The sequence below is a fragment of the Gambusia affinis genome, linkage group LG03 (genome assembly GCF_019740435.1).
Source record: "Gambusia affinis linkage group LG03, SWU_Gaff_1.0, whole genome shotgun sequence".
Classification (NCBI taxonomy): Eukaryota; Metazoa; Chordata; class Actinopteri; order Cyprinodontiformes; family Poeciliidae; genus Gambusia; species Gambusia affinis.
Genome location: NC_057870.1, coordinates 27,799,084 through 27,819,018, shown reverse-complemented (window position 1 = coordinate 27,819,018; position 19,935 = coordinate 27,799,084). Strand labels below are relative to the sequence as shown.

The 19,935-nt window shown below is 37.3% G+C and overlaps 5 protein-coding genes across 5 annotated transcripts; all 5 read right to left on the bottom strand.

Moving 5' to 3' along the window:
• Positions 1 to 197: 197 nt before the first annotated feature.
• Positions 198 to 2,584, bottom strand: LOC122828218 (nuclear factor 7, brain-like). The gene has a single exon (XM_044111572.1). It carries the CDS (start codon positions 2,393 to 2,395, stop codon positions 923 to 925), a length of 1,473 nt encoding a protein of 490 aa, XP_043967507.1. The 5' UTR covers positions 2,396 to 2,584; the 3' UTR covers positions 198 to 922.
• Positions 2,585 to 4,162: 1,578 nt separating this feature from the next.
• Positions 4,163 to 6,582, bottom strand: LOC122828217 (nuclear factor 7, ovary-like). Its single transcript, XM_044111570.1, has one exon. It carries the CDS (start codon positions 6,137 to 6,139, stop codon positions 4,922 to 4,924), a length of 1,218 nt encoding a protein of 405 aa, XP_043967505.1. The 5' UTR covers positions 6,140 to 6,582; the 3' UTR covers positions 4,163 to 4,921.
• Positions 6,583 to 8,209: 1,627 nt separating this feature from the next.
• LOC122828216 (nuclear factor 7, ovary-like) lies at positions 8,210 to 11,173 on the bottom strand. The gene has a single exon (XM_044111569.1). It carries the CDS (start codon positions 11,006 to 11,008, stop codon positions 9,581 to 9,583), a length of 1,428 nt encoding a protein of 475 aa, XP_043967504.1. The 5' UTR covers positions 11,009 to 11,173; the 3' UTR covers positions 8,210 to 9,580.
• A 1,942-nt stretch (positions 11,174 to 13,115) lies between these two features.
• LOC122828215 (nuclear factor 7, brain-like) lies at positions 13,116 to 15,431 on the bottom strand. Its single transcript, XM_044111568.1, has one exon. The coding sequence runs from the start codon at positions 15,315 to 15,317 to the stop codon at positions 13,890 to 13,892; it is 1,428 nt and encodes a 475-aa protein (XP_043967503.1). The 5' UTR covers positions 15,318 to 15,431; the 3' UTR covers positions 13,116 to 13,889.
• Positions 15,432 to 17,012: 1,581 nt separating this feature from the next.
• On the bottom strand, positions 17,013 to 19,030 carry LOC122828213 (nuclear factor 7, brain-like). Its single transcript, XM_044111567.1, has one exon. It carries the CDS (start codon positions 18,867 to 18,869, stop codon positions 17,409 to 17,411), a length of 1,461 nt encoding a protein of 486 aa, XP_043967502.1. The 5' UTR covers positions 18,870 to 19,030; the 3' UTR covers positions 17,013 to 17,408.
• Positions 19,031 to 19,935: the final 905 nt, after the last annotated feature.

Genomic DNA, 19,935 nt, shown 5'->3' with positions numbered 1-19,935 from the left:
GTCCGCTTATTTTGTGCTTTGATTGAGTTAAAAACCTCAGCTACTCAATTCACCATGATTCAAAGAGTAGCGTCTACAATCCCCCAGTAGGGGGCGTAAACGTTGCCCAAATACTTAGGAACTGGATCATTTAAGATTTTGTCAAAATAGAATAATAAAAAGGTCCAAACAATAAAGACAAATTTCTTCCATTTAGTTGCTGCAATGTTTAATGTTTCTATAAAGTCCAGATGCACATATCGATGGACTGTGGTTATTTTCTTTATGTACATTTTCAGTAAGAAATAACAAATTCAACAGTAGAATTGGTGCAAATATAAGTATAAAGTTACTTCAATTTTCACCTTCAGAGATCCAGACCAAAACTGAAATAAAAGTTTTGGTCCAAGTTACCAAAAATACCTTTGATAAGATAAAATACAAAAGAAGATACATACAAATCCCAATAATCTAGTCCAATTTAACAACAGTAAAGTTTCAAGCTTGGAGGTCTGACATTAAAATAAAACAGTTGAATCCCTGATTCCTCTTCAGCAAAAATAATCTATACAAATATTAAACAAAGGAATGCAAATAATTTCATCACAAACACTTTGTAAATCTCATTATGACAGTAAAATGAAGAACATCAACCCACCACAAAAAATTGATACATAAACAAAACAAAATAAATGTTTCATATTAAGAAGTGAAAGTTATTTCTTATATAATAGTCATTAGTAAAATCTCTGGGATTTTGGATAATTGGGAAAAAAAAGAAGTCTACCAGCATTTCCCTCGTTTTATTTTTAACATTTTGATATTTTTATGTTTTTAATTAATTTTTTACATTTTTTTTGTAGTATTGTATGTTTGCATGTAGTATTCACAGATATTTTCTGTTTTCTGATGGAGCATACCTGTCATTCTCTGATTTTATAACTCAGGAAGACATTTTACAGACTTTAACATGAGATGTTTTAACCTCGCCGGCCTTTCCGATACAGAAGTATGGGAAGAGCTTCTCAGTGAAAGTGTCTTTGTGACTGCAGAGGAGACTCCTGTCGTCACAGCTGTAGAAGGAGACCTCTCCCCCATTGTAGTCCAGATGGATTCTGATCCTCTGCAGATTCCTCCTGACTGTCACTGCCTTGCCCGCACCGTTGGAGTATTTTCCACCGCGATGCACCAGAACTAAAACTCCAAACTTAGCTGAAGCAAATGTCTCTCTCTTTCGGTCAAAAGACTCTTTAACCAAACCAATAATCCAGTCAGGATGATCTCCCACCTCCACCTCCCAGCTGTGCTTCCCTGAGCCGTAGCCCTCGGAACCGAAAACGTTGGCGTACTTGATGTTTCTCTCTGGGTTGTCAGGAAGCTGCTGCCATGTTTCTCCACATTTAACACCAGTCAGATCATCGGACAGATAGAGGCTGGGGTGAGCGGTGTTTGGATCCAGAATGACGGGACTGAAGAGGGCCTTCCCTTTCATTTTCTCCCAGACTTTGAAGGACAGGTTGCCCAGGTGTTTGGCCACATCTATCAGAGCTCCTGGAACCAGCTGTGGGTCTGGCAGTGACCTGTGACTTCTGGCTTTGCTCTGAGTGGCTTTATAGGTGCTGAGGAATGGCAAGACAGTTTTACGGAGATCCTCTTCAATCGCATAAATACTGTCTGTCAACAAAGAGATCTGCTCCTGAATCCTGCCGAGAAATCTATTGATAGTCGTTCCCTTCAGCTCCTCTTCCTCCCTCAGAGCTGCCAGTCTGGACTCCTCTTCCTGTTTTAGGAACTGGTGGAGCTTGTTGAACTCTGCCCTGATCTGACTCTCAGTCGTCAACACCTGGATTTTTAGGTGTTCTGCCATTTCGCTGTATGCTTTCTCTGCCTGCATGTTCCAGTTCCTCTTGTCCTGCAGAGACTTTAAATCAGATCTGAGCAACACCTTCAGCTCGTTGATCGCCTGGTCTATCGGAACCACTTTGTGGTTTTGGTGGAGCGTGAACTCACACATGTGACACACAGCTCTCTGCTCATCTTTACAGAAGTATTTTGGATCATCTGGATGAATGCTACACACCACTATTAGCTTCTGTTCTGGTTGGAGCCACGGGGATGGTTCAGATGGTTGGAGCCACGGGGATGGTTCAGGTGGTTGGAGCCACGGGGTTGGTTCAGGCGCCTGTCTTCCGGCAAAAGAGTTGGCGAGTTCCTTCAGAGTGTAGTTCACAGAGAGGTTCTCTCTTGAGGATCTTCTTCTACAAACAGGACAGTTTCTGCTCCTAGATTCTTGCCAGAATCTCTGCAGACAGCTGGCGCAGAAGTTGTGGCTGCAGCTCAGAGATACGGGATCTTTCAGCGTTCCAGCACAAACGGGGCAGTTCAAATAACTTTGAAAAACAGCCGAGTCAGCCATCTTCTGTTGTCTTCAGGAGAAAGGACTCACCGATTTGTCTGCAGTGTAATATCCTGTAAATGTCGAGGTTGTGTAGCGATGATGTTCCTTTGATGGCGGATCGGGTCTGTCTGTGGAGAGAAACGGTTGCATTCCTTTTACTTCACAGTGACGTGTCACCAGTTAGACAAGTTGTGTTGTGTAATTGTTCTTCTTTGTTTGTTAAATTTCCTTGTACTGTGAAAGCTCAAAACAATACAAATAAATTTAATTTTTACATTTTTAACATTTCTTCTCTTAATTTTTACATAAAGACATTCAGGGGTTTAGAATATTAAATTTTGTGCTAAATTTTGCAAACATTCTACATTTATGAGTTTGTTTCAGCTCACCATAAACAGGACAGGCAACATTTTTTCCTTGAGCCTTTTCCTTTTAAAGAAACCTGTTCCGCTTTACTTTCATCGTGAATGTTCTCATCTTTGTGAGGCGTCAGGTTAAATGCTGAGTCAAGAAGCAAACTGTGAAACTTCAATAATATACTTGAGAAACTGTAAAACATAACGACATCGACCTTTCTGAAGTTTACATTTGTTCAGCATGGGCTTTAAAGCTGCAGTATTTAAATTAAATATTTGTTGAAACTGCCACTATATCGACACAATATGGTATGAGACAAATAATCTGTGAAGAAATTGCTAAGTAAAAACAACCAATTAGAACCAGGAGTAAGGACTTGGCGCTGTCAATCACATTGCATGTGGCGCTGCTCATCTCCCACTCTCACTCTCCATTTACTGTCTGCTTCTCTGCAGCTAGCAGAGCCTTTTATAAATGCTATGGCTAGTTAGCAAGGTCATTGATGTTGGTGAATAAAGGATTTTCCTGTAGTGGTGAGTTGTTTCTCTGTCATTAACACATTTAGCAAAGCATTCATGAGGTTGATTGACAGCTGGAACAACTGTCTTTAATTGGTGCTCAGTATTAAACTGATGAAGACTATCAACATCCCACATCTTCACTTGGAAACATTTGCTGATTTAGTAGCAAATTTTGTTTTCCAAATTAATGAGATTGTGAAAACATTTGATATCCACAGCCCTCTTCAGGTGACTCCTATCGACTTTTCTAAGACATTGCGTTACTTTCCTTCTTTCTTTTGTTGAAATATCTTTTCATCTTCAGTTTTCAAGAAAACAACAGAAAGTTTTACGTCAAAGTTCATTAGATTTGTATTTGGATATTTTATCTACTTCAACAAAAATCTTTTCCAGCTGAATTATGGCTCAAAGTTTAATTTTACTTTCATCAGTCTACATTAGAGAGAAGCTTTACCGCCTTACATGTTTGTCCAGATGTGAAGGACAAACTATTTTTGGCCCTTGTTGACCACATCCAGGACATGAATGAAATATTTGTAACTTCTTCAGCATTTCTGAGTTGTGTCCACTGCCAGTTCCTTTGCAACTTTTTTAGTTTTTTATATTTTGGAATGTCATTGATTCCCAACAGCTTTTTAAAAAATCATCTGTATTTATTGTGTTGTTTAATTCCATATTTCAGGTAAGATATTGACTGCTCATAACCTCTCCACTAACTTAGTAATAAATTATTTTAACTGCTTTTCTTAATCTTGCACTCACACTGGTATGTTTACTGATATGCTTTCAAAATAGTTAAAATAGACAGATTAAAAACTCTAAGTCTGAATAGTTGTTGCACCAGTGACTAAATTTGCCATAATAGTAAAATCTGAAGAAAAAGTTTATAAAATCAAATTGCTTGATAGACCGATCCAAATCAATTTTATTCGTAAATTACATTTAAAAACAATGTATTAACTAAAAATGCTGTACAATAATAAAACAGATCAAGAAATCAAGAAACAAATAATAATAAAATTCAAAAATGAACACACCAAAAACACCAATCTAAAATCAGAAATAGCGATTCATATTGTATCAAAAGCCACTGGAATTAAAAACAGCCCTAAAAACAGCAAGAGAAAAGGCATGTCTAAAATTTAATAGCAAATTGTTCTGTAATATTGAAGCCACAAACTAAATGTCAAAAATAAGCATCAAAAATATAAAACTACAAAATAAATCCTTTATTGATTATTTTACAAACTTCAAGACAGTGTTTGTGTTGGCAAGGTGTCGGCTGCCGTCTTATGAATGTAAATTATAAATCTAGCAAACATTTTCAAGACCACATTAACGTCTATTTTTACAAGTTATTTCCATTAGTTTGTGATTTCAGATTCATTCAGTACAACAGCATTAAAAGCAGGAAATAAAACAATGTTTCTGTCTCCATATAGTGATGTTCATATACAACATAAACATAAATGAGTGGATCCCCTGGGTAAACTATATGTGGTTTTAGATTTTTTTGCACAATTTTTATTCAAAATTGAGACATTGAAGTCTGAATGTGTATGGTATGATATTCGACATTGTAACTGATGTTAAAATGTGTTGTTTTCTTCTCAGAAAAGAACAAAAAACATTTATTTTCAAACATTACACTCTGTTTCTGTGAAGCTTAAAAATTAATCTGTGTTTCACAGACTTTGATGCTTGTAGATTCCACTTCTCCTGTTTTTCCAACACAGAAATAAGGCAGGAGTTTCTCAGTGAAAGTGTCTCTGTGGGTGTGGATGTGACTCATGTCCTCAGAGTCGTAGAAGGACACTTCCCCTCTGTCATAGTTCAGCTGGACTTTAATTTTCCTGAGACTCTGCTTCATTGTGACGACTTTTGCTTCGCCATCCGTGTATTTTCCGTCACCATGCACTAAACACCAGATTCCATATTTGGGCAAAGCTTCTGTCTCTCCCTTCCTGTCCACAGACTCCTTGACCAAACCGATATTCCAGCGAGGATGATCTCCAACTTCCACTTCCCAGCTGTGTTTCCCTGAGCCAAAGGCCTCAGAACCAAAAACATTGGTGTAGTTAATGTTTCTCTCTGGATTGTCAGGAAGTTTCTCCTTTGTTTCGCAGCGTCTCACACTGGTCAGATCATCAGACAGAGAGAGCCATCGGCTGGCAGTGTTTGGGTCCAGAATGACGGGACTGAAGTGAACCTTGTCCTTCATTTTCTCCCAGACTCTGAAGGACAGGTTGCCCAGGTGTTTGGCCACATCTATCAGAGCTCCTGAGACCAGCTGTGGATCTGGCAGTGAACTCTGACCTCTGACTCTGCTCTGTGCGGTTTCGTACCCACTGAGGAACGACATGTTGTCTTTCTGCAGCTCTTCTTTACCAGCAAAGATGCTTTCTGACAGAGAGATGATCTGCTCCTCAATCTTCTTTATTTTCTTTTTTATATTCTTCTTCTTTTGCTCCTCTTCCTCCCACAGAGCTGCCAGTCTGGACTCCTCTTCCTCTTTCAGGAACTGGTGGAGCTTGTTGAACTCTGCTCTGATCTGTTTCTCTGTAGACGACACCTGCTTTGTGATGTGTCCGGTCATTTCATCGTATGTTTTCTCCATTTGTTTGTAATTCTCCTTCTTGTCCTGCAGAGACTTTAAGTCAGATTTCAGCTGCCTCTTCAGCCCACCGACCGCTTGTTCCATAGGAACCACTTTGTGACTCTGGTGGAGAGAAAACTCACAGACAGGACACACAGCTCTCTGCTCGTCTTCACAGAATAAATGAGGAACCTGTGGATGTTTACTGCACAGCCCCATTTTAGGTTGTTTTTTCCTCTCAGATGAAGTTTGCTGTCTTCCAGATAAAGAGTCAGTCAGTTCCTTCATTTTAAAATTCACCCACTTCACTATTAGATCATCTTATAGATGATCTTCTTATTTTTAAAGACAACAGAACTTGAGGCAAATAAAAAAAAATCTGTTTCCTCTTGTCTTTTGTTCCAAAGCGTCGGTTTGTGGACTCACCATTAAAGTTTCTTTGCCGCTCTCACTCAGGTCCAGCGTCTTTTTCAACCGTGATCCACCATGTTGTGATGGCGTGTCAGTTCTGTTCAGCAGCCAGGTTAATTCCTGTCATCCTGTCTGACAACTCAGAGACGTTTTACCAGTCAGACAAGCACTGGTGACACAGATAATATTTTCTGCCTCTTTTGTTTTTGTGTTATTCTTCCTGTAATTAAAGCTGCTATTTTCTTTAACCGTTTTATTGAAGGAGAACAGAAAAAAAGAAGCAAAAAGAATTTGCTAAGAGGCGCTTTGTATGAAAAAGGCGTGTAGTTTGGTTGTTGAAGCCACAGAGAATTTCATTCTCACGCTACTATAAACCTGATAAACAACATTTTTGTCATACGTTTAAACAGTAAGCTGGTTTCAGTGGGTGTAAATATTTTTTTTAAAAATTTCTGAGTCTTTCTAGCAAGTAGCAAATAAAAAAAAAATGCTAAAATATTTCAGATTTTTTTTTTGGCAGAAATGAACGTCCCTTTTTTTTTTTTTTTTTTTTAACTATTTACAGAGTCGAGATAAAAACAAATTAAATGTAGCCATTCCATTACTTTCAGCACCTCAGAATGTCTGGTGGAAGTGATTTAATGTTCAGTTCAGGTGACGCAGTGACTGAAGGTCACTGAGTTTGTCTTCAGGTTTTCCTGTTAGGGTGGCAACAGCTGAAGGCGTCTCTCGTAAGGTGAATGCGTAATCAGACAAGCAGCCAGCCGCACCTTGGAGAAGCATTCACAGCTTCGCTAAAGAAAACAAGATTTACAGGGGAGAAAAACACGAGCCAGGAAGGGAATGAATTATTCAGCAGAAGTTGTGATGTTCATTCAGTTACAGTTCTGCAGTGTTTCATCAGTGTTTGTATTTTGACTATTTCCTTCATCTTCTTGTTTTGTTTTATATAATTTGGCTAAAAACTGAGGCAACTTCAACACCAATTAAAAAACAGGAAAAAATTAATACTTAATTGATTTGAGTTATCAGGAAATTGCTGGAACTGAAATTAACTGCACCTTGGTTTTTATTTATGTTATTAATTTATTGGTATTTTACTATCAACTTTATTAATATATCTTTTTTTATGAAGCTTAATTTTACTTTTTAATTTATTATATATTTGTCAATGATTTATTGTGAAGCACTTTGTTCAGGTGAGGTTGTTGGAAATGTGCTTCATAAATAAACTTTGATTTGACATAACTTGAAATTGCTTTACAATCACCAGTTCAACACAAAATATTGCCAGTTTATTTTCTATTTTCCAGTAAAAGAATCTCAGTACACTTTAAATAAAACAAAACTAAGTTACAAGTAGATTTTAAAAAAGATATAAGATCTGGTTTTAAGTCTACAATATGAATAAAAAAGGTAGCCTACTGGTTCCAATAAAAGATTTTTAAAATAAGGAAAATAAATATCTTGTTTTAAGTGTTAAAAATGTTTTCATTTTCCTTTCGGTGATGCGTTTCTAGTCTGACATGTAACACTTCAAGGTGAATTTTGTGCTTCTCTTTCAGTGCAGTAAAATTTCTTTGAACATTTAGTGAACAATTGCTTCAGATTTTAGGAAGTAAACTTCTGTTTTAAGGCTATAATTGACTTGATGTTCTGAAGAACTGCAGTGCAAATATTATGACAAAAACAAAAAACAAAACAGAAACTCAGGAAGGAGGCAAACTCTTGTTTGTAATGAATACATAGTTTGTTTGGTTTGTGTGCCACTTCTCATAATCACTGTAGAAATCCTGGATGTTCTAGAAACCTTGTAGAATAGTTTATGATCTATTTGTGGGAGCTGGGATGGTCCAATTTTAGTACTGATATATTTTCAGGGACCACAAAGTTCCCAAAGAATCAAGTGAAATATTTTTTTCTCCAGAAAATAGTCATACCAATATAGAAATTTTCTACATTTAATAAAAGAAACACGGTTGTCAAAACATTTATAAAATAATCTTTTTTATATAGAAGAATAAAAAACTATTGTCATATGGTCAGAAAAAAACTGGGCAATGAAATTTATACTTCACCCTTCAACACTGTTTAAAAAAAGTCACAGACTTAAAAAAAAAAAAAGTCACAAATATTAAAAACTACAAAAAGTTTAAATCACATTGAGTTTAAAAGTCAGATAAACTGGGTATGAAAATTGTTTTTCAATCTGTTAGTCCTGTCTTTCACACTTCCGTGATGTGAGAACAAGAAGCTCTGTGGGTGAGTTTGGTTTCTGATGATGTCTCCTGCTCTCTTTGTGACCCGGTTCTTATGAATATCCTGCAGTGAGGGAAGAGAAGCTCCACAGATTAGTTGTGCAGTTTTAATGTCACACTGGAGAGCTTTTTTATCCTGGATGGTATTTTTCCCAAACCACTGTGACAGTGTTTCCCAGGATGCTCTCCACTGTAGTTTGTGAGGAGTTTGGATGACAATCCAAATTTCTTCAGATGGTTTCTTAAGAAGAAAAGTCACTGTTGAGCCTTCGTGGTGTTAAAGTGTGTATTGTAGGACAAGGCGAGATCCTCACTAATCCAATCTTAGTTCCCCATAGTGCTGAGAGGAATGTACTGGTCCCCTCTCTTTCTTATCAGCTTTATATTATTTTCTTCTTTAGTGAGAGCTTATTTTCAAAGGAACAGGAAGGCAACTGATCCACCGGTTGACTGTCCCTGACCATCAGTAATTATTAGCCTGGCAATGGTTGTGTTAAAACAAAAACTCTTTATTTATTACTTTTCTGCTGCTGAACATAAACAGGTTTTGATAAATGCTTCAGAAAACAAAGAATTGTGATTAAAAGCCTCCAATCAGCATAAATAACTGGACTAATTTAACTACCTGCTGTGTTCTGACTGTATTATTGAAGGTCAGTCAACTACAGTTTTCTAGTTTACAGTCAAAGAAAATAGATAAATGTGTATAATTAATGAAGAAACTTGTCAAATAAATCAACAGAGACAAGCAGGAGTTTGAAGATTATAGAAATAAGATTTACGTTGCTTAATAGAAAACAAATATCAAAAGCAACAATTAATCACAAACTGAACCTGAATATTTTCACAGATTTGCTGCTAAAGAGAAAACCTCAAAAAATATTTTGATTATTTTTAACCCCAAACTCTGTTATGAGCTTCAAAACATTTATGAGAAATGTTTTACAATCATTACCAAAATAAAAAAAGACACGTAAGTTAAACATTCATAAAGGAATTATTTTGTTACTGATTTCATAACTTGCTTTGGGTCAAGGTTATCACTACACAACACAGAACCTTACAAACAAATCTCCGTTTGGCAGATTTTGAGATTAGAAGTTTTGGCATCAGCAGCTTTTCCAACACTGAAAAATGGGAAGAGATTCTCAGTGAAAGTTTCTCTAAATGTATAAATGTGAGTCTTGTTTTCAAGGTTGTAGAAGGACACGTCCCCCATGTCATAGTCCAGCTGGACTCTGATCCTCTGGAGACTCTTCTTTTCATCAAGTGTCTTACCATCACCATTGGTGTATTTTCCATCACGACACGATAAACACCAAATTCCATAATGTGCTGTAGGAGATCTTTCTCCCTTCCTGTCAACAGACTCTTTAACCAAACCCACAATCCACTGAGGATGATCTCCCACTTCCACATCCCAGCTGTGTTTCCCTGAGCTGAAGCCCTCAGAACCAAAAACAGTGGAGTATTTAGTGTTTCTCTCTGGATTATCAGGAAGCTGCTGCTCTGTGTTTCCATATCTCACACTGGTCAGATCATCAGACAGATGGATCCATCCATTAGCAGTGTTTGGGTCCAGAATGACGGGACTGAAGTGGACCTTGTCCTTCATCTTCTCCCAGACTCTGAAGGACAGGTTGCCCAGGTGTTTGGCCACGTCTATCAGAGCTCCTGAGACCAGCTGTGTATCTGGCAGTGACCTCTGACCTCTGGCTCTGCTCTGAGTGGCTTCATAACTGCTGAGGAACGACACGTTGTCTTTCTGCAGCTCTTCTTCAACAGCAGAGATGCTGTCTGACAGAGAGGAGATCTGCTCCTTAATCCTCTTCATCTCTCTCATGATAGTCTTCCTCTTCTGCTCCTCTTCCTCCCTCAGAGCTGCCAGTCTGGACTCCTCTTCCTCTCTCAGGAACTGGTGGAGCTTGTTGAACTCTGCTCTGATCTGTCTCTCTGTGGACAGCTCCTGCTTCTTGGAGTGTTGAATCACATCATCGTATGTTTTCTCCACTTGTTTGTGTTTGTTCCTCTTGTCCTGCAGAGACTTTAACTCAGATTTCAGCTCCTCCTTCAGCTCACTGACTGCTTGTTCTAGAGGAACCACTTTGTGACTCTGGTGGAGAGAAAACTCACAGACAGGACACACAACTCTCTGCTCGTCTTCACAGAACAGTTTAGGGTTTTCTTGATGTTTACTGCACACCGTCAACTGCTGCTTTTCTCCTTTTTCTGTCTTTAATGATCCAGATTTCTGTCTTGCAGCAAAAGAATCAGCCAGTTCCTTCAGAGTGAAATTAACATGTGGGAATTCCTTAGAAGATCTTCTTTTACAGATGGGACAGTTCTTGTTTCCAGTCTTTTCCCAGAATGTCAGCAGACACCTCGAACAGAAGCTGTGGTTGCAGCTCAGAGACACAGGATCTCTGAAAGTCTCTGAACAAACATGGCAGCTCAGAAAACTTTCAAGAACTGCAGTATTTTCTGCCATTTTCTGCAGAAACCTCTGAGTCCCAGAACTCACCAAGTCAAAGTTTCTTCTTTCTCTTTGATTAATCCTTTGTGTTTCAAGTCAAATCTCCGACCTTGTAATGGCGTCTCAGCTCAGTTCCTTTGTGTAAAACGTACTTTCACTTTCCTCTCAGTTACGTGTTTCCACTCTGAGAGGTTGTTGTGTAACACTTCCAGGTGAATTTTGAGCTTCTTGTTTAATGCAATAAAATTTCTTTGAACATTTAGTGAACAACTGCTTCATATTTTAATAAGCAAACTTCCGATTTTTAAAAATATATTATAATATATTTTAAATGTAATTTGTTCACTAAAATAGCACACTCAAAATATACCAAGCATATTTATTTTATATAAAAAGCAATATGCTTAATGTCTACTAAGTATAATTTTAGTTGTTCCAAAAATGTACGTGAAAGTACACTTAGTACACTTTAAATTGTGCTTTATAATTTAAATACTATTAAAACACACTAAGCACAAAATTAGTTGTTCCAAAATAGCACACTTTAAGTTAACTAATCCTAAGCAAACTTGAAGTATATTCATGATTAGTCTGACTTAAAGTATGCTCAGGTATACTAAACTTTAACATACTTAGTAATTTATCTTTTCTCCAGGGTAAATAAGCAACGCAACAAATATCATGTTTGCAACACTAAAAGAAAAACAGATCTTCATCAAATCATAAACTGCAGTGGGTAACGTATGTCCTGATTTACTGTTCAGCTGAGTGTTGATGAAATTGTTTTCCTGATGCAATAATAAAATCTTTAAGGAAAACGAAGAAACTCTGAAAGTGCGAAATGTCGGGGGGGAGGGGGGGGGAAACAAGATCTCTGTCGCCATCATGTGGTAAAATACGGTAAACTCCAAAAACGTCAGCAGAGTTTGAGTAAAAAACTCAAAACTCTTTCAATTAAATTGCCCCAAAACTTTAATGAACTAAACTGTATACAATCTAATAAACCATAACAACCAAAATGCAACTAAAATAATGATATTTTATTATATTATAATTAAACAAGTAAACTTGTATACATGCATAAATAAATACATACATGTACAACTTCTACAAGTTTGCAAAAGGCATAGGATATATAGTTGTTTAAATATTAAGATTAATAATACAATTTTGAAATCATTATAGGGTAAGCAAAAAAACTGCCTCAAAGTTTGATTCCTTCCTCTTTTTTTCTGCAAATCTTAAGTACAACTTTATAAATCACCTTTGAAAACCTAAAAATCACAAAAGTTCTTATCAATAGACTTAAATTAACAGAACAATTTAAGATCCAACAATGATAAAAACAATAATAAGAATAATAAAAAGCAATTTTAGCAACAGATGTTTTAAGTGTCTTTTAAAAGAGACCACAGACCAATATGTTATGTAGAAGCGGCAGAAGTTTTTTGGTAACACTTTATTTGACGAGGTGTGCATAGGACTGACCTAACACCTGTAATGAACATGAAAGAGTTTTTATGAATATTTATGACTGTTGTCATGACGTGTGATCCAGTAAATAATGACACTTTTAATGCATTTACATTTACAGTGTATTAAAAGCGACAACCTTGCATTACGTGATAAATAATGACACTTTTAAAGCAAAGTTGCATTAAAATTATGATCTTTGCATTAAAAGTGTCATTAGTTACCAAATGCACTTCATGACAACAGTCATAAATATTTATGAAGAGTCTTTCATCTTCATGACAGGTGTTATGTCACATTTTATGCACACCCCAGAAAAATAAAGCATTACTTGTTTTTCTAATGCATTAATTAAATTGTATGTACATTTGGATTTCAAAACTAACCACAGAACAAAGACAAGATTGCAAACATAAGTGTTTGAAACACAGAGTACTGCATCAAGAACAAGAAAAGTCACATTTTTACATTTATTTCTGCAGGTATCTTTCTGTTTCTTTTTAATGTTAATGGTTTACTTTAAATACGAATGTATGGAAGCCCTTTTCCGCCACTCTGTTAAAAAAATAAAACAAGTTAACTCATTATCATGAGATTCTATATCAAAATTATGAGATACTATCTCAAAATAATGAGATAATTTTTTTTTTTTTTTTTTTAACAGAGTGGCAGAAAAGGGCTTCCATACTGAAGGGATAACAATGGTAAATAGAAATGATTTTACACAGTAAAAATGGCAGTGTTAAAATCTTAGGTGTAGTGTTAAAAAACAAATGTGGGTGTAGTTTTTGCACCACAAAGCTTTAAAGTAACCCAGCCAAAGTAACTTCTGACATATTTGTGTTGTAAATTCGAGTGTTAATTGGCTGATGTTGCTTAAGCCACACCTTCACGTTACGGCTGCAGAGTATATTCTACTATGTGTTTAAAAAGTTAACATTGCAAACTGCTAATGTTAAGCCTCCAAGATGATGTGGGGATTTTTTTTTAATTCCCTCGCACAAATTATTCGTTACCTTGAGAAATCTGTGCATGTGCATGGAGTTAGGCTCAGAACAAAAAGATTCACGTTCTTAATCCAACATAATTGCCAAAATGTCATCAAATAGGCTGCAAAGTCACGCAGTTGGTCTGTTGCCTTGCAGCAAGAAGGCCCTGCAGCTTAATTCTTGGCCTGTACATGGCATGATTGACACTACATTGGTGTTACTTTTAACAATATATTTTAACACCAACGCCTTTGTAATGTTAATGTGACACCCAGTATTGTTTAATATAAAACAATGTCTAGTTTTGCTTTAACAAAAAAATTGGTGTCAATTTTTTAAAACATTCACAAGTATTATTTTAACACCAGCTAGTTTGGACACACTTAGACACTTTTTAGATACTATATCTAACTTTTCAAGAATTTCCTAGAACATTAGACAGGAATGTTCCTGTGACAGATTTTAATAACAGATGTTTTAGCACTTCCTGCCCTTCTAACACCAAAATATGGGAAGAGTTTCTCAGTGAAAGTGTCTCTGTGAGTGTAGATGTGAGTCATGTCTTCAGAGTCGTAGAAGGAAATCGTCCCCATGTCATAGTCCAGCTGGACTTTAATCCTTTGGAGACGCTTCTTCAATGGAACAATCTCCCCGAGGGTATTTGTGTATTTTCCATCACCATGCCATAAACTCCAGATCCCATATTTTGGTGAAGCACGTCTCTCACCCTTCCTCTCAGCTGACTCTTTCACTACGCCCAGAGTCCAGTCAGGATGATCTCCCACCTCCACATCCCAGCTGTGTTTCCCTGAGCTGAAGCCCTCAGAACCAAAAACAGTTCCAGTGTTGGTGTTTCTCTCTGGATTATCAGGAAGCTGCTGCTTTATGTCTCCACGTCTCACACCGGTCAGATCATCAGACAGATACAGACCATAGTAGGCAGTGTTTGGGTCCAGAATGATGGGACTGAAGTGGACCTTGTCCTTCATCTTCTCCCAGACTCTGAAGGACAGGTTGCCCAGGTGTTTGGCCACGTCTATCAGAGCTCCTGAGACCAGCTGTGGATCTGGCAGTGACCTCTGACCTCTGGCTCTGCTCTGAGTGGCTTCATAACTGCTGAGGAACGACACGTTGTCTTTCTGCAGCTCTTCTTCAACAGCAGAGATGCTGTCTGACAGAGAGGAGATCTGCTCCTTAATCCTCTTCATCTCTCTCATGATAGTCTTCCTCTTCTGCTCCTCTTCCTCCCTCAGAGCTGCCAGTCTGGACTCCTCTTCCTCTCTCAGGAACTGGTGGAGCTTGTTGAACTCTGCTCTGATCTGTCTCTCTGTGGACAGCTCCTGCTTCTTGCAGTGTTGAATCACATCATCGTATGTTTTCTCCACTTGTTTGTGTTTGTTCCTCTTGTCCTGCAGAGACTTTAACTCAGATTTCAGCTCCTCCTTCAGCTCACTGACTGCTTGATCTAGAGGAACCACTTTGTGACTCTGGTGGAGAGAAAACTCACAGACAGGACACACAGCTCTCTGCTCGTCTTCACAGAACAGTTTAGGGTTTTCTTGATGTTTACTGCACACCGTCAACTGCTGCTTTTCTCCTTTTTCTGTCTTTACTGATCCAGATTTCTGTCTTGCAGCAAAAGAATCAGCCAGTTCCTTCAGAGTGAAATTAACATGTGGGAATTCCTTAGAAGATCTTGTTTTACAGATGGGACAGTTCTTGTTTCCAGTCTTTTCCCAGAATTTCTGCAGGCAGTTTGAACAGAAGCTGTGATTGCAGCTCAGAGAAACAGGATCTCTGAAAGTCTCTGTACACACATGGCAGGTCAGAAAACTTTCAAGAACTGCAGTATTTTCTGCCATTTTCTACAGAAACCTCTGAGTCCCAGAACTCACCAAGTCAAAGTTTCTTCTTTCTCTTTGATTAGTCCTTTGTGTTTCAAGTCAAATCTCCGACCTTGTAATGGCATCTCAGCTCAGTTCCTTTGTGTAAAACATACTTTCACTTTCCTTTCAGTGACGTGTTTCCCGTCGGAAAGGCCGTTGTGTAACACTTCAAGGTGAACTTTGTCCTTCTCATTTAGTGCAGTAAAATCTCTCTGACCATGTAGTGAACAACTGCTTCACATTTTAATGAGCAAACTTGTAACTCAAGAAGACTAGAAACACCAAACAGAACTCTGCAGATCAGTCTTCTAGTCAATATTTGGCATAAAATAGCTGGACATTTTTTATGTTCTGTGATTACCTCAAAATGATTTTCCATGGAGTCAGTTAAGTGAGATAAGTGATCTGTAAAATATGTTGTTGATCAGGTTTTCTACTTACAAAAACAGAGTCATAACTCTTTATTCACCAAAAGAGTAAATAAACTAAAAGATGATGACACTTTAAAATATGTCAATGTTTTATCAGACGATGTTCTGGATTGCAGCGAAAAGTCATCATTGTAGTTTTTTGTCTTATTTTTATTGGTAAAACTTCCTCAGTCTGATATCTGTCAGGTTGTCAGTAAGAGGTCTTATTGATTGGCATCAGTTTTGTTTATTACAGTGAAGCTTTGAGTTTGCAATATCAGTGAAGTGTTCAATAAATGTTGCCAAAATGAGACGTATCTGCTGTGAGTATTTTCCTCCAGCAGATGGCGCTGTGAGGACATCTTTCACAGCTGAGCATTGCTGCTTCTGTCCTTTTGGTCAAACCAGAGAAATAATTTCTACAATCATTGTTCTGACTGGAAATTGTTATGAATGCAGGTGCGTTTGAATTCGGGCTTCTGCCCATTTTAAAGCCTTGCCAGATAATAAAACTACAAGATAAAAAATGTTATCGTTATCACTGAGAAATGACAGAGGAGAACGATTAAGACAAGAAAACATTGGAGATAAAATCCTCCACGTTCACAGTATGTGGTTTACTATCTGGACTGGGTGATTGCAGTCTTCCTTCACCTTGATTGATTGGATTTAGCAGATGTATTGATTTTTCATGAGATGTACCTTTGAGCTGTTTAAACATTGGTTGATCTAATGCTTCCCACATTTACTTACTTTGAAGAAACTCAGGATTCACCTGGGATCAATTTATCAGTTCAGGACAGATTCAGAAAAAAGTCTAATAGAAATGTATAGAACTGTGCATCACCTATTATGACAAATACTTCAAGCATTTTGAATGAACTTTGCTTAAATGCTGTGGATGTTGAGAAATTTCAATCTTATAATACATTTTGGTCAACATGATATAAGCAATTATAAAAGTTGGAAAAGACAGAGAGTTGTAGATAATTACTTAAATTATGGACCAAAACATTTGCAACTTGCTCTAAGTTGCAAGTTGAAAATAAAACAAAAAATACTTTTTTATTTGCACAATGATTTAAAGAGTGAGCAAGTAGTTTTGAGATTTTCAAGTGTTTTCTAAGAACTACACCAAATCGACTGAGAAAAACTAATTACATTAGAAAACAAACCATCATATCAAGTGAAGTTTATTTGTATAATATATTACAAAAACGTACAAAAACGTAACATATTAAACTATTCTCAGTCAGCAAAACAAAAAAATTGAATCTAAATATTTATTTTCAGAAGTTTTGTACAATAATTAAAGACAAGATTGACATGAAAACCCAATTGAGTTTGAGTTTTTTCTGAACTTATGTTAATACTAAAAATACATTCAGACAGAAATAATCAACCTTGTTAAATTGATCAGAAAAAATACTAATGATGAAGAAATATTTGACACAGTTTGAATAATATTATCTAACAATGTTTTATATAGTTTTTTACTAAAGTTTGAAAACCTTGAAAATGATTAAAGATGTTAATGAACGATTTTAAGAGAGAGTTGGGCTCAAATAAAACATTTTTTGAACATTGTGTGGAAGTTGATGGTTTAATTCTGTAACCATGAATTATACAGTCTTGAATTTTCCAAAGTCCCACAATTTCATTGATCAGAATATTTCGAAACTTTGAACTTCATTTTAAAAAGAAATGTAGTTTGACATATTTTGAGATCAGAAGTTTTGGCATCACCTGCTGGGGAAACGTTAAAATAAGGGAAGAGTTTCTCGGTGAAAGTGTCTCTGTGAGTGTAGATGTGAGTCATGTCTTCAGAGTCGTAGAAGGACACCTTCCCCATGTCATAGTCCAGATGGACTCTGATCCTCTGGAGACTCTTCTGCACTCTGAGAGTCTCACCAACTCCATAAGTGTATTTTCCATCACGATGCAGTAAACACCAAATTCCATATTTTGGTGAAGCATGTAATTCTCCTTTCCTGTCAACAGACTCTTTAGCCAAACCAAAAGCCCAGCGAGGATGATCTCCCACCTCCACATCCCAGCTGTGTTTCCCTGAGCTGAAACCCTCAGAACCAAAAACATTCCAGTATTTTGTGTTTCTCTCTGGATTATCAGGAAGCTGCTGCTCTGTGTTTCCACGTCTCACGCTGGTCAGATCATCAGACAGATGGATCCATCCATTAGCAGTGTTTGGGTCCAGAATGACGGGACTGAAGTGGACCTTGTCCTTCATCTTCTCCCAGACTCTGAAGGACAGGTTGCCCAGGTGTTTGGCCACGTCTATCAGAGCTCCTGAGACCAGCTGTGGATCTGGCAGTGACCTCTGACCTCTGGCTCTGCTCTGAGTGGCTTCATAACTGCTGAGGAACGACACGTTGTCTTTCTGCAGCTCTTCTTCAACAGCAGAGATGCTGTCTGACAGAGAGGAGATCTGCTCCTTAATCCTCTTCATCTCTCTCATGATAGTCTTCCTCTTCTGCTCCTCTTCCTCCCTCAGAGCTGCCAGTCTGGACTCCTCTTCCTCTCTCAGGAACTGGTGGAGCTTGTTGAACTCTGCTCTGATCTGTCTCTCTGTGGACAGCTCCTGCTTCTTGCAGTGTTGAATCACATCATCGTATGTTTTCTCCACTTGTTTGTGTTTGTTCCTCTTGTCCTGCAGAGACTTTAACTCAGATTTCAGCTCCTCCTTCAGCTCACTGACTGCTTGTTCTAGAGGAACCACTTTGTGACTCTGGTGGAGAGAAAACTCACAGACAGGACACACAGCTCTCTGCTCGTCTTCACAGAACCAGTAAGGAACCTCAGAGTGTTTCTCACAAACCACCTTCTTCTCTTCCTTCTTCTCTTTTCCCATCTCAGTTGAAGCTCCTTTCAGCTTCTCGGAAAACAAATCAGCAAGTTCTTTCAGGGAGAAGTTGATGGACGGATCCTCCTTTGAAGATCGTTTACAGATGGGACAGTTCTTGTTTCCAGTCTTTTCCCAGAATTCCTGCAGGCAGCTTGAACAGAAGCTGTGGTTGCAGCTCAGAGAAACAGGATCTCTGAAAGTCTCTGTACACACATGGCAGCTCAGGAAACGATCAAAAAGAGCTCTTTCTGCCATTTTGTGTCCAAGTATTTCCACCACAACACTCACCAAACGTTTCTGCAGTTTCTTTGAAAAGATCTTCAAAGTATTTGTTAGAGCGTGAGCAGAGATATAGCACCGAGTGTCTCACAGATGAGTTTGAAATTCCTTTCAGTTTCTATAGTCTGTAAGTCACGTGTTAAATGAAAAAAATATGCTATTGCGTTCATGTCCAGCAGGTGGTGCTGTAGGAATAAAAGCTTCTTATTCTGAACTTGGAATAAAAGTGAGGCTATTTTTTAATTTAGTTTTCAAGTAAAGTTCAACATGCCATTAATTTTTACTCTCCCACAATGTAATATACTTTAACATTCCAATATAAACATAAAAATACGTTTATGAGACAAACAACAGGCAGTTTGCATGAAAATAAATTATTTACTTAAGTCAATGTTTTAAAAACCATAGTTTCAATTGAAGCATAATATCAGAAGCCATGGATTTAAGATACTTTAAATCCCAGTGGTTTTAAAGTATCTTATTCAACATTGATCAGATGATGTTGATCAATTATTGGAGTTGTTATTTGTTTATCTTTCCTCAGATTAATATAGAAGCTGTGATGTTCAAAAATAATGGGTATTTATCACAAAACAGTGATAGAATATTTCGTATTAGTAACGTGAATATGAAGAGATGAACCAGTGAAACAAAAAATTACATAAATCTGAGAAAAAATGTCTGAAATTATTCTTCCAATAATTTTAATAAATAAAACATTACAGATCAGTTCAATGTTTTCTCACATTTTCAGTTGCAGCTTTAATTAAGTGATGATCCATTCTGATCTCATTTTACTTAGTATTTGTTTATTTATTTCATTCCAGGATAAAACCCAGTTTAGGATAAGAGTTAGTATGGAGGTTTATTGAGCAGAACAACTTCCTTCATGAGGTTTTTAATGATGAAAAGACCAGAACATGAAGTCAGCGGACCAAGTCTTTCAGCTTAATGTGAGAAACAAGAAAAACTGAAACAGGTTAAACTGAAATCAGAGTCACATATCAGATTACTTTATCCCAGAAGGTTGCAGCAGAATTAC

Bases quoted from the DNA above. Each gene is read 5' to 3' on its own strand.
- LOC122828213 (XM_044111567.1), bottom strand. From the start codon at position 18,869: ATGGCAGAAAGAGCTCTTTTTGATCGTTTCCTGAGCTGCCATGTGTGT.
- LOC122828217 (XM_044111570.1), bottom strand. From the start codon at position 6,139: ATGAAGGAACTGACTGACTCTTTATCTGGAAGACAGCAAACTTCATCT.
- LOC122828216 (XM_044111569.1), bottom strand. From the start codon at position 11,008: ATGGCAGAAAATACTGCAGTTCTTGAAAGTTTTCTGAGCTGCCATGTT.
- LOC122828215 (XM_044111568.1), bottom strand. From the start codon at position 15,317: ATGGCAGAAAATACTGCAGTTCTTGAAAGTTTTCTGACCTGCCATGTG.
- LOC122828218 (XM_044111572.1), bottom strand. From the start codon at position 2,395: ATGGCTGACTCGGCTGTTTTTCAAAGTTATTTGAACTGCCCCGTTTGT.